This window comes from Cyprinus carpio, chromosome B13, assembly GCF_018340385.1.
Source record: "Cyprinus carpio isolate SPL01 chromosome B13, ASM1834038v1, whole genome shotgun sequence".
In the NCBI taxonomy this organism is placed as follows: domain Eukaryota; kingdom Metazoa; phylum Chordata; class Actinopteri; order Cypriniformes; family Cyprinidae; genus Cyprinus; species Cyprinus carpio.
In genome coordinates this window covers 9,073,005-9,087,653 of record NC_056609.1, presented here as the reverse complement: position 1 = coordinate 9,087,653, position 14,649 = coordinate 9,073,005, and the positions used below count along the sequence as shown (strand labels likewise).

The following is a 14,649-nucleotide window of genomic DNA, read 5'->3' as shown; positions in this document are numbered from 1 at the left end:
ACATTAGTTAACGTGTTATTTTTTACATAAACCTGTACAGATTTTACTAGTTTGGGCATTTTCCTGAACATCTTGCCAAACTGAAATGTTATACCAACTTGGTAAAACTTTTCTTTAAGCTTTTTTGTTATTCAGATATGTTATTATTCAGAGTATTTCTATTGTTAACCAAAGAGGGTTACTTTTTTTTTTTTACAAAAAAGTATTTATAAAGTATTACAGTTGTTTTTAAAGCTAAAAGGCTAAAAAAACTATTCTATGTTTTGACTCAAATTTAAAGAATAAAGAGTTTAATTTCTATTAAGGTTTATAGGGATTCTCTTAACCTGCGCCCCTATCTGCGCCCCTATTTTTGAGCATTTTCTGAAAAACGACATGCCCAAATAAAAATGTCTGTAGCTTTTGAACCCTATGGTCTAAATTTATAAATCTGTTATTGTCTGAAATTAGACACTTAAACCTTTATTACTCTGGAGTCATAATAACTCAAAATTAGTATAGCAACAGAGTAAAACAGGGTAAAATGTACATTGAAGTGACTCATGAATATCTTTGAATGAAATTCACTAAGGGAAAAAAGGATGAGACTTTGATGCCAAAGGCCTGAAAATACCATAAACATAAAGCTGAATGTCTGACCATATTTTGATTCAAAATTTGAAGCTGTACTACTCCCAAAAATGTAGTTTTCTGTAAGATTTTATTTTTTAAAAAAGTCTAGGCGTCCTTTCAAAAAAGCCATTTGGAAACTCCAAATGGACACCCTGGTAACCAAATGACCAAATGAGGCAAAACTACATAATACATATATGTACATCAGTTCAGAACTGCTCTGCCAACCATAACACACAAGAAAAACTATTCCTGACTCATTTGTAGTGTTGACTCATTTGGTCATGTTTTTGGGGCAAAAATTTGGGGCATTTTTGAAAGGACGCCTTAACTTTTCTTGAAATAAAAGCCGAAATAAAAAATTTTTTAGGTAAAAACTTGCAGAAAGTACATCTTTATGGTATTTTATTTAAAGAAAAGCTTTGGAAAAGTCATTTGGATCTTTTATTTCAAGAAAAAGTCTAGGAATCCTTTCAAAAAGGCTATTTAGAGAGACTGGCCATATGACACTGCATACTACATACACTACATATGTAATATCAATTCAGAACTCATCTACCCATAAAACCACACACAAACACAAAACTATTCAGAACAACATTTGAACATTTTAACTAAACTATTTATTTTGAACAATTCTAATAATGAAAACAGATTTGATCAGTGATCATTTTAGAGCTAAATGAACACAAAACATGCAAAATACAATTTTTTATTTATTTTACATTTTTGTAATTGTACATTTTTTTTCTCTGCTAATTATTATGAATATCAAATTACTGAAAAAACTAAAAGCAACTACAGTATTTACAGTGTAGGAAGACACTCAAGGCAGTCACTAAAAAGGTTTGTTCTCTGACCAACTGGACACCAAAGTCACTGAAACACAGGAAAGGGAGAAAGAGTGTGTAAACAAAACAAATCAAACTCGCAACACTGTTTACATGTTGTATACACACACTCATAAACATACATACTCAATGCTCGTACATACACACACACTCACTCAATAACACCACAAACATACTCAACACTATACCATACACACGCACAAACATGCATAAATAAATCATGTAGAGGACCCTCATATTTTCCCTCTCTGTTGTCATTTTTATAGTCTAAAACAGCTAACATGAATCAAAAGCTGCAAAACACATGATAAACATATATAAGCATTCAAGAGAACGGCGTTGAAACTTACGTGCTAATGCTATCCCTGGCTGCATGCATCTCTCTGGGTCTTTCTTGCTGCTCTTCGCCGCTGCTTCTCATCACGTCCTCCAAAACACGATCAAACACCACAAAAAACTCTTCTAAAGTCGATGTTCTTTGCTGCTTGAGAGATTCAGATATATGCTTTGGAGAAAATCCTCTCACTGATAAATACCCGTGTAGCGCTGCGGCGCCGCTCTGAACACCCCGGGGCATAAAGGCGAGAGCGCACAAAGACTCGCGATCGTTGCGCTCGGATTATGTTTTTCACACTTGATTGGTTACTGTGCATACTGTCTATCACTGTAAACCATCCTTGTGGTTGGCTAACACTTCCATCCATCAAAACTTTGCTGGCTAGGCATTGGCTAGCTAGCTTACAACAGCCAAAACTGAGGTGCGGTGATTGGCACCTCGCTAAACCAGTGAGTGACTCCTGGCCTGTTCTGGGTTATACTAACATCGTCCTGTTATTGAAGGAGAGAGACGAGGGAGGGTTCATTTTGCTCGGAAGAGACCATTCTATTCATGCACTCGGCACTCAGCTTAGTCATAGTTGGGGGCATGGTCCATTTGAATGACAAAAATGTCGTATTGCGGGTCATTGACGCCTGCCGACCAGCAACAGTACATTGCAAAATTAACTGCAATAGCTTATGATTGCCCTTATTTAATTAAAAAAACTGGGTCAATGACCCAACCAAATGGCTGGAGGTGTCGTTTCCAGACATATTTTGTTATCTGGTTGAATCTCCAGGTAAGACATCGCAGTAGCTGTAGCGGGGACATTAGCCTATAACTCAATCAACTTTCGTATATGTTTGCATACTATAAACTCTATAAAACCTTGTCACTTATTGTACGTATGTTTCACTCCAAACTATGAATCCTTTTGTTAAAACGGTGATCAGTAGTACAAAGTTGCAGCGGGTCTGTGCTGACAGACAGTTATCCCTAACTCACAGACTGCAGTCTGTATTGAGTGTAGACCTCGGAACTACTCCATAGGTTCATTGTACAGCCCTACTTTAGATTTATTCATTCAAAAATAGCCAAATTCCGTGACGTTCAGCTTTATATAGCAAGCTCCATGTTTGACTGGATTCTGCGATTCGATCCGTGCCGCTTCGCAAACACAGACGGGGTGAATTTATGAATGAAAGTGTGAAAGTTCTGACACAAAACGAAGTTGTTACGTATCCTCATGCTTTTTTAAGTGGGTATATGGAAATCCTTGGCCTATTCTTTTTTGTGTGGGTATTATGAATTCATATCACGTAGACTACACCTCTTAGCAGACGTGTTTTCATGTGAGTTTAGGTTTGACACTAGGCTACATAGTTTTTGCGTAAGGTAGAATGATAAGGCTAATTATATATGCATGCCACTTTCTAATTTGTTAGTTTATTGGCGGAGTAGAGAAAAGACACAGCAACTCTTCGACATGATTGTCCCGTGTTATTTCAATTGGTGCCAAGGCAATGTTTTCCCCCATGGGCTAAATTCACATCAGGTGACGGGGCGGTTCCCAGACCAACCGTCTGTATGTATTGGAAACAAAAGCTGGAATGCGAATTAGAATCGATATTTCTTTGAAAATAGACGCTATTGACAACTATAACTCGAATCGCTCATGTAAACAAAGGAGGATCTTTCATTTTTTCCCCTATTTTTTCGTCGTTTTGGATTAAAAAGTGGGATGCATTTTGAAGAGTGAACCCTTACCTTGAAATGTGTGTTGGTGTTTCTTGGAATAGTCCGAGCTGACCAGAACTATAGGTGATGAAACGTTAGTACTGCCGTGCACTTTGTACATGTTTTAAATGACCGGTCCTTCAGCATTTATGTTAACCCTTTCCTCTCTGGTGTATTGATTTAAACAACAAGCTCAGAACATGGATATTGAGTTTTTTACAAGCGGCAACCTCCCACTTTCTCTCATGAAGCCAATAAGGAAGTGACTAAAGCAGCAATTCATCGACTGGCCGCTTGAGGCTGGCTGCAGAAGGGAGTCAGTCCCATAGACTCCCCATGTTAAAATGCCCAACTTTACAGCAGAAAAAACATGTTTACAGCCTGGTTCAGAGAAATGATTTTGGTCTATATAGCTAATTTTACCCTTCATGACAACTGTGAGGGGTGTGAATTTTTTATAACTCATCCGTTTAAATTATATTAAGCCTTAAAGTTCTGCATAATTAAGGGTGTGGCCACGTGAGTGACAGGGGGCTTGCCGCTGCTGACACTGCCGTCGAGCTAGGTGGGCATGGCTTCAGCAATCAGCTCCACAATTTTTGCCCATTTTCGATTATCCGGGAGAGTCGCACGGTGACGCGCTGCCAAGATGGCGATGGCCCACTCTGCACACTTTGAGCTTCAAAACCACTCTTCAGGACTGAGTGACATCACGGACACTACGTCCATATTATTATACAGTCTATGGTGTTTTAGCTTTCAAATGATATATAGTTTATGATAGTTATTAAATTCACAGCCACGCCTAGACACGCCATTGGCCCGTGGACGGGCAGATGCAGTTAAGATGTGGCCTAATTAGCAATTTGAATAATTAAGTTACTTATTGAGTAACTAAGTTACTTTTCAGACAGAGTAATTAGTAAAGTAATTTAAATACAATATTGATAATGTAATTAGTAATAGTAATTAATTACTTTTTGAAAGTAACTTACCCAACACTGATAGGTTTTTTAGTTAATTATTTTAAATTAAGTATTGATAATGTAATTAGTAAGAATTATAATTTTAATTCAACATTTTAAATGGATGCCACCTTATTAGGACAAAAAAGCCCTCCCTACACCTACCCTAATCCTAGCCAATATTTATTTTCAACGTTGTAATTATTTCCTTAATTTTTATTGACATTAAATGTCTTTCCGATACGATATGAGATTTGAAAAGGGAGAAAAAATGTTAGTCGGTTGGTCGCATCAAAAAGCACATGCTTTAACCACTACTCCACTGAAAATGACGCTGATTCAGCTTCATTTTTCAGTCTTGACTGTCCTAATCACACGTTGGTGGGGGATAGCATAAACAAGGCGGGCTAATTGCACTTAGTGTAAATAGACACTCTGATCTTTTAAACATTATATTAAATGTTGCAACAGCTGACATGAGGCTTATACATGTGTTCATTTGTGAATAAACATTACGATATAAAACAGGACAAAAGCCTATTTAAGTCCTCTCTGTATAGGCTACCACTTTTACATATGCTCCAGCTACATTTTTATTTCCATACTTTTGAATTACTTCTGTATAAAACAGTTTAAAATCACTCAAAGACGAAGGACCTTTATTATACAACTCTTAAGACAAAATAGCAGATGACAACAGTTTCCAAGGTACGATTGGTTAAATAAAATATTTAAGGTGGGGCTCAACAAAGGTGTATTTTCATGCACATTGTAGATATCTACAACCATATTTTGACTAGTCAAATTGTTTATTCCAGATATCTACATTGTAATTACGCCTAGTCACAAAGCTAAATGCATATATCTCTAAATATAGTTTTTCCTAGTCAAAAATCTGATTGGGATATCCATAATTTAATTGCAGATATCATTAAATGGGTTTTGACTAGTCATAATTCCAATTCAAGTTATCTTTAAATATGATTTGCCTAGTCAAAAATTCCAATTCAAGATATTTACAACTGTAATTTGACTAGTCATAAATGAATTGAAGATATCTACAAATGTATTTGGATATCTTTAAAATTTTTTAATTAAAGATACCTTAAATTGTATTTTGACTAGTCAAATCAAATTTAAAGATATCTTGAACTGGGATTACGACTAGTCAAAAACTAATTTGGAGATATCTGAAAATATTTTTCAATGGAAGTCAATGGAAGATTATGACTAGTTGTAATAGCATTGTAGATATCTGGAATGTGTATTGAAGGAGTGGATGCCGAGTTGCTATATCCTTCATATTGATATTAATTATATTATTACATTATTTCTTGTTTGACTATTAATCAAGTTATGGCAAGAGTAAAATGTGTAAACTTATGTGCGCTTATGAGATATTAAAGAAATCCTGCTTTATGCTGTGCTTCTACTCTCTAAGATGATGACTTCATAGTGTGTGTGTAACAAAACCATACTGATAAAATTCTAGCTAGGGCTAGACGGCCTTTGAAGTTCTGATATGTTTTCTGCGTATGTGTGTTAGTATATGTCTGTACAGGGAGAAGCTCAGACAGTCCCAGGACAAACGTTTAACCTGCCAATGTCCAGAGTATCAGATATACGTCTTTGGAGAGATGCATGCGTCTGACTCGGATCACTTGTCACCAAAATAGTTGTCAGAAGATAAGTTTGAATCGTTTACGTCTGTATGTGGAAACTGTCTAAATTTATCTAGGTTTTGGAACCAATCAGAATTTTGCTGACTTATGCATTGACACAATTAGTTCTCTGTCAAGAGTATAATTGTTAGTGATTTTGAGTTGTACGCAGAGTGGCCTACGAACTCCATCGAGAGTACTGAAGCTGACTTCTGCTGATGAAACTGCAAACCATGTTCTTCAGTAAATTTTTCTTTAATTGAACGCATCTCTGACTCCTGGTCTTCATTCATCATATCTGGTCCTTGGGTTTTAACTGTAAATTCCCCTACAGTATTATGACTAGTCAAAATGAATTTGTAGATATCTTCAATGCATATTATGACTATATTATGACTAGTCACTAGTCATGACTAGCAAATCACATTGTAGATATCTTAATTCCAATTACGACGAGTCATAATTGCAATATAGATATTTGGAATTACAATTGTGACTATCTGAATTTATATTTATAGATAGTCAAAACCAAGTTTTAAATGCTAAAATGGCTAGCCATAAATGAGCTGACTTTGGCCCTTTTTATCTATCCATCGAAGGTTTTGATTGGTGAGAGAGACAAAATGCATTTAAAACACCAAGGTTATATGTGCACTTCATGATTGGTTCAGTTCATAGCTCTACTAATCATCCATCCCTCTGTTACTGAGCCGATAGATTCTCCTTTATTAATCACTTCTCAAGTCTAGAGACCTAAATCATAAGACAAATTAGTGTTAGCATAAACATGGTGGTATTTTTCCTCTTGTTTTGCAGTTTGCAGTAGGAGTTGTAGGAATGTAGGAATGTGTTGTGAATCTAAAGGAACAAAAATATCATGTTATATAAAACACAGGCTATCATTAAACATGACTCGACACTGAATGAAAGAAACAAATGTCAGGATAAATACAATGTCATTGAGATTTGTGTGAGTATTCATTAGAGATGCACACAGTATTTGAATGATAAATCATAAGTAGAATATCCATCACACTTTATAAAGGACAACACCACTTTTTAAATAAGACATATTTTTATTGAAGAGATGGAGATGAAAAGTCTTACATTGTTTCAATAACAAACCTTTATAACACATGGCTATTAATGATTAATTTAGCTGTTTTTTTTCTTTCTTTCTCTGCAGGCTGTATAACTGCAGTACTAGGGAGGAAGGGCTGTGCTGCTCTGATTTCAGCTCTAAGATCAAACCCTTCACACCTGACAGAACTGAATCTGAGCTTTAATAATCCAGGAGACTCAGGAGTGAAGCTGCTCTCTGCTCTACTGAAGGATCCACACTGTAAACTGGAGAAACTACAGTGAGTCTCTTCACATCTCAGTAACTATAAGGTTTTGAGTAAAAGTTACACAGTAAAATCCTGAGTGTTATATTAACACTGCTTGGAGCATAAATGGTCCCACTCTAAAAGAGTGTTAAAATAACAATGAAGCAGTGTTAAAACTGAGATAATTATGTGATTAATTAAGTGCTGAGTGAGCTTTAGTGATGAACACCTGCTGTTAACAGCAGAATCACTTGAAGAAAAGAGAAAGACAAGAACTACTACTTGACTTCAGCCACAGCCATAAGCCCAATTCGGACGGTAATTGTTTCTCATGTGGACGTCTGTATAAAAATAAATGTACATATTAACTCAGTGATAAAACTCATGGATTCGGATGGCGATCTGTTCACAGAGGAGAAGTGTGTTACGAACCTGAGAACGCGCTGCTCACGTGACCAGTCACATAATGTTTCTGCTTTAAATAAAATGAATTTTATTTTACCAGATGTATTCTAATTATTGTGTAAAATGTATTAAAATACTTACTATGTAAAATGTATTCTTATTTATTCCAAGCATCTTTTATAATATATAATCCTATTATTTGATTATTTAAATCTCCTGTTTAAAAAGACGCACTATAGTTGTATATGATTATACGCGATATAGTTAGTAGCCTATATATACATTTATACCACACATTAAAACTGTATTGCATACCCTGCTGCTGCCATAATAAAGACCCATTTTTCGAATATTTGCATGCTTTCTTTTCTTTTTTATGCTCCCAGTTGCTTGTGAGCAGTTATGAAGTAGTTATTCCTTTTGAAATAGATGCTGTTTGGTGAGAGTGAACGTAGACTTGGCAGTGGTCTCTATCAGCTGCAAAAACGGACTGGAAATAAGCTACCTTACGATTTCAAAAATAAATATGGTATGCACAGTACACCGAAGTACCACAGTTCAACAGTACACTTAGCGGTGGTTGCAGGAGTTATCAAAAAAGGGTTTAAAGCACTGAAATTTTTTGTACATTCGATTTCGGCGTCTCCTGTTCCTAAACTCCAGAGATGGTGGATTCAGATATGTGCAATCGGACATGACACACAACGACACGCATGTTTTGTTGATTCACAAAGAAACAGAGGTAGTAGTGCGCTACCTTCTTGATTCGGTTCCGTGATTTTAGTAGGCGGGTGGTGAGAGAACAACACCCTAGACGTCCTGGCATTCGGACGTCAACTCCGCATCAACAAAAGACGTTACCCCCTATAATATTGAAATCACTTCCTGTAACTTACCGCTCTAAGAACCAACTTCCCGTCCTAATAAGGCGTTTAAGTATAAAAGTTGCCAACTTGAAATTAAATAGAAGACACAGTTAAACTCGCATCACAGATCTTTTCACAATCTATAGATTAAACAACTACCACAAAAGCCCCTCACCAACTTCACACAATTACTAACCAGTTTGAATTTTTTTGTCATGCGTTTAAATATTTTCTTATTAAAGGGGTCCTAGTGTGGTCCTTTTACAACCAAGACTTGATTTTTGTTTTGGGGGTGTACTAAAACAGGCTCTCACTACTAGGTTGTTATAAAAAATTCACATCTTTTACATTATTACACACGTCTCAGCCACCCCAGGTCTGGCCTTCTGGCATGAACGGCTCAAATAATTCCTGTATCAAATGAACAAGGCCCGCATTCTGAAATACGAAATGTGCTGTGATTGGTTAGCTGGGCCAGTGTGTGTGCTGTGATTGGTTAGCTGGGCCAGTTGGTGTTGTGATTGGCACCACTCACTCGGCGCCCTGGTCGGGAAATGTCATGCCCCTTACCATAGCCACCTGCAAGCCTCAGTGTAAACATTGCGTCAAAATCAAAACAGTTTGAGTGCGATTTTAAACCCGGATGATTGTAACCACTCTAAGTTCGTCTGCCTTGGGAAAACTAGCGTGTCTCCGACATAGTGCTAACACTCGCTGCCTAGTGCAGCTCAACCAGGTCTCGTCCCATTCGTTGATATTTGTAATATCCCTGAACCCTGTGTTAGGGAAAATAAAATATAATCATTTTCTGTGTGCAGTATGTGTACAATATATCAAATGTTTTCTATTCGCAAGAAACGCTTTAAGGCCGACAGCCCTCACTTACAGTAATTCACAATAGCTGTTTTGTTCTAACCATGAGTGAATTGAAAGATCACGACAAGTGAGAGAATGATAAAAACCCTGCTTAGCAAGCCATGGCAAAAATGAGTCATTTGTCCTTAGTACAAATGTCATGTGTTTCACTAGCAGCATTGTATTTACTCCATGTTGTCTGGTACTATGACTATGAATGTTTATCCTCTTGTGGTTTCCTGCCTCACCTTCTTTGAGATTGACAGACAGCCCCAATAGGACACTCTGCTCAGAAGACCAAATAGAGTCAATCACTGATTCTACGAATTAGGGAACATTAAACATAAAATGGCCACGATTCTGCGAAAAGAGATTATTTCTGGACACGAATGTACGTGCAGAGGGTGGGGATGCCATATAGAGATGGAATATAATGTTTGTGAAATGATGCTGAACGTTAACTCTCTGCTGTGGTGACACCAAGGAAGTACCATGCGCATGTTATAATAAACATAGACTAAAGAAACATCTCTCTGACTCTTGTGCATTTCTCATCTGAGTGACTCTGAAATAACTTTTTCCACAACACCTTTTCGTTGTAGTTTTTGAAAAGTGATTTCTGTTAAATAAAATATATCCTTTTGGTATATTTTCATCAACTAAGGGCACAATCATCATTTAATTAGTCACTTAATTATCTCATAAACTTTTTTGAGGACTTGGGATATGACTTGAAGACTTGCTTGTGACTTGAAAGTCCCACCTCCTGCCTTCTAGGAATACTGAAGACACTGATTAGGAGTGTTCAGGTGTGTGTTGGTCAGGGTTGGAGCTAAAATCTGCAGGGCTCCGGCCCTCCCCGCACTGAGTTTGCCCATGCCTGGTGTAGGGTGTGATTTGAAACACAGTCTCTGATTGTCCAGGTCTGAGCGCTGTTACTTCACATACTGCAGCAGCCTATTTCGTAGAAAACAACAAATATTAACCAAATTTTTTTTTTTTGTACTGTTGTAAAAATGAAAAAAAAACAGGATGTTACTGTCAGAAAATGCTTTTAGGTTTTTTTTACAGCAATTTTTAACAGTAAAATCTTAACGTTCTGTATAATTATGGCTAGTATGCATAATTATGCTAATGCATAAGAAAGTGCAAAAAACGTAAACGCCTGACAATTGTCAATAAAGTTTTGACTTATGATTGTATTTACACTGGTATGTGATGATGACTTAGCGTGCTGTTTTTCATTTACAAATGAAACTCAGAAACGGAGCGAATGAATTTCATTCATCAATGAAACACTATAGGTATTTATAATTATAGTTTATTAATTGGCCGAAATATGTTAAATTTAACCTTTAAACGCCACTCACAGTAAAAATTAAATTAGTCATATAGCATAATCAAAGCTTTTTACTGGCATGTCAAGCATTTACAGTAGGCTATTATTTACAAAACCTTTCAGAACATTAGGATAAAGAGATCGAAATGAACGGGAAAAAATCATATACATAACAATGAAGTGCATAAATATAACCCATAATAATATTAATAGTATACCAATATTATGGACAAAAGATGATCATTTCATGGACTTACAAGACTGAGGGGGGATGGATAAAATTTTTTCTTGTAGGCCTATTTTATTTTATGTGCTTTATGTAACATTCATTCATGATCAACTTCTTTTGAATGCTGTCTACATCATGCGCGATACAGTCTGAAGCCTAGCCCTATGGTTAATATAATAATTTAATAATGTTTATCATTTTCTATAATAATTAACATTATAAATTCTTAATTCAAAATAACTATTAATAAATCCGTCTCTGATAAACCCACCGGTTTCTTATGGTCACGCGATTAAACTCATGGAAACTCTTGGCCATGAGAAAATATGTTGTTCCGTCAACTTAAGAAGTCGTGGCCACGAGAAATGGATATTGGTCTCCCCTTAACATAGGATCTCGAGGCCACAACTATAAAGTATGCCTCGTCTTACCACGACAAGACGCGATCTCATGCCCACTGACGATTTTATCATGTTCCCAGGAGTTAGCTACGCTATCTATGATGAAGTGGCCACAACACAAAACTGAGTGATAATTGAAGATATTGGGTCTGCTGTCCTCTGGTGAATGGAGGTGACGGAAAGTGGCAATATATAAATTAATGTAAATATACACTTAAACTAGAACACTGAACAAAAGGAGTGAAATTGACGCTGATAGCCTTTGGAAATTATGATATATTAACAAATTATGGTGCTAAGACGCACCATTTCTCCTGCCAAGGCTTCTCAGTGAATCCAAAGTTTGGAGCCTCTGAAAACAGTTCAGGGAGGAATGTCTGCAGAGTTGTCAATGGGAATATGTTAACAACTAAAGCACACTAGTTTAACTAACATTAATTAATACACATGTACATTTTACTAATAGGTAACATTTTTTAAAAATTTTTAAAATTTACGTAGTAGTTGCTAAGTACCAGTTAACGTTAACAGCTTACCAAGATAAGCTAACGTTAGACTAATTTTACAATATAAACCCACTCAAATATATACACTAAAACACTTAATGTTATGTTTTGGTAAATAGATTATTTAAAAGTTTCTTGTAAATTCTCCTCTTACTTTCTCTGACATAGCATATGAAAATCGCTCTCTGGAAACACTCAACGACTGTCCACCATCGCGCGCTGACGAATGCATCTGAAGCAGGAACAACATCTTGAAACAGCACCGGGGCTAGAAATACAGTTCGGAAGAGATTATATGACATAGTTTATGCGTCGAATAAACATGTTACTTCAATGTGTTTATGTACGGCTACTAACCATTGTCGGTGAGGTAAATCTCTCAGAAGATCAGCGCGCGCAGCACGGGCAAGCTGAAGCGTGACAAACGCTTGAAACAATGTCAGGCTAGAACATAACTTTAAAAATATTACACCTTGACAACTTGTAATGTTAGTGTTCTTGTAACAAGTTATTTAAAATGGTTTTATATCGTATCACTTTACCTTTCATCTTGAGGCAAACTCTCATAAAATACCGACGCTGTAAAGCACACGCGCAAAACTGAAACAGTGAGGCAATGGGGGATGAGTTAAGAACATGTGATGCTCGGAGTCAATTGCCAAAAGATTTGCTTCATGGGCGTCAAGATTGCGAGTATTACGGTGATTCATCTCGAAATGCAAGGCCTGAATGTCCGAGCGTGATTTACTGTGTTCATTACCTTGATTACGCAAACTATAACAAACCCCGAGATACACACTTCCAGCGAATTGTGGATTTTTTATTAATCTCACTCAAATTTAGCAATTATCTTAATCAAAGACTCATTTAGATTCATTCCATTCAGATTAATTTGAAAAACTTGCCTACATGGGTTTAAAAATGAATGGTCGATTAATTTTTACCCTATAACCACCCCCCCCCCCCCCCCTGCTCCTTATGAAATTAACCATGGTACATTAAAAAAAAATTATGGTTATTGTAGTTAGAAACGTGTATTTGTAGTAAAACTGTGGTTATACAAATACAGTCGTGGCCAAAATATTGGTCCCCTTGGTAAATATGATCAAAAAGGCTGTGAAAATTCATCTGTATTTTAATCCTTTTGGTCTTTTATTTAAACAAAATCTTTGGTCTTTTATTTAATTTTATTTTTATAATTTCATTGGATAATAAGAATTTAAAATGGGGGGAAATATCATTATGAAATAAATGTTTTTCTCTCTAATACACATTGGCCACAATTAATGGCCCCCCTTTTATTCAATACTTTTTGAAACCTACATTTGCCAGTTTAACCAGCTCTAAATGTTCTCCTATAATGCCTGATGAGGTTAGAGAACACCTGCACGAGCAGGGCAGCATTAAGAACTATAAGGGGCCCCTGGCTTTACTCATTAGGGGCCCTTCCAGGGCTCAATTAATAAGGACCTGCCTGATTGCCCGAGGCTAGTGTGAATGATGCTCGCGACAGTAGATGGAACGGTCACGTTGCCCGATCGGGCCAGTGCTGTAGGGTTGTGCGTTAGATGTAGTCTAATGATATCGTACTTGTTTGATTAAGATTGATCTGATATTACATCGAGTATGCATCTCACTTTACAAAAAACAAACAAAAACACACCCATATCTGTGCAACGCATGCACTCACGTGACGTCTTCCCACACAGTGTTTCCCAACCTTTTTCAAAGCTCGCGCTCCCCAACACGGAAACCAAAAACATATGTTGAGGAGGCCCCACTGCAAAAAATTATCTGCCACCGCTATTGTTGGGTTAATAACTTAGTACTCAGAAGCTAGATTGTTTACACTGTATTTATTGAATGAAACTAGGGCTGTGACGCATATGGAGAAAAAAAAAAACCTAGCCCGCGATTTTCCTTGATCAATTTTGGCAACAATTTCGATTTTAATCAACATTTTGACACACACAGATATTCTTTATAGTCATGAATGCATTCAGGATTGAATTTGAAACATATTTCCGAAAGAAACCAATACAAGAAGCTTTAGCAAAGTTGTAACGTCTCTAGAACCGAACATAAGTCAAAATAATCACTATAGTAAGGTGTTACAAAAGTTCTAGACTTTATGGCAAAATATAAAATAAATAAATCCTGTGTCCAGGGACTTTTTTTTTCGCTTTTTTGCCAGACATTGGTTCATAGAGCTCATTAGTGTAGTGGTGTCCTCAGGTGTTGAAATAACATTTGTTATACATTATACAGGTTCACACGTAGGCCTACTCCGTCCGCAGGCTGCGTACTACAATGTGTTATGCCGTGGCAGGAACAGCCGCGAGAGCGCATATATGTACGCGAAAAGCACATGAAAATTTATGCCGGAGCGCGAATCTGTCCGCACGCACCGCAGATTTCTTTTGCTCTGTCACAAAAAACCAGATGCGCTTGCTCAGATACACGCTGCTCTCGCCCGGGAGAAAGTGCGCACTGAAAACGTGTCTTCTCTCGCTCACAACTGGCGTCCTATGCAGTCACCAACTCTCTCTATGCTCATGTGCTAGATATTAATTCT

The 14,649-nt window shown here is 36.8% G+C and overlaps 1 protein-coding gene across 1 annotated transcript in view; it reads left to right on the top strand.

Moving 5' to 3' along the window:
• LOC109101967 (ribonuclease inhibitor-like) overlaps window positions 1–7,670 on the top strand; it is a 33,834-nt gene extending 26,164 nt beyond the window's left edge. Inside the window, exon 5 of the mRNA XM_042737672.1 lies at window positions 7,332–7,670. Within this exon, the coding sequence (XP_042593606.1) occupies window positions 7,332–7,431 (100 nt within the window). The 3' untranslated portion in view covers window positions 7,432–7,670. The remainder of the gene's footprint in view (window positions 1–7,331) is intronic.
• The last annotated feature ends 6,979 nt before the right edge of the window (window positions 7,671–14,649 follow it).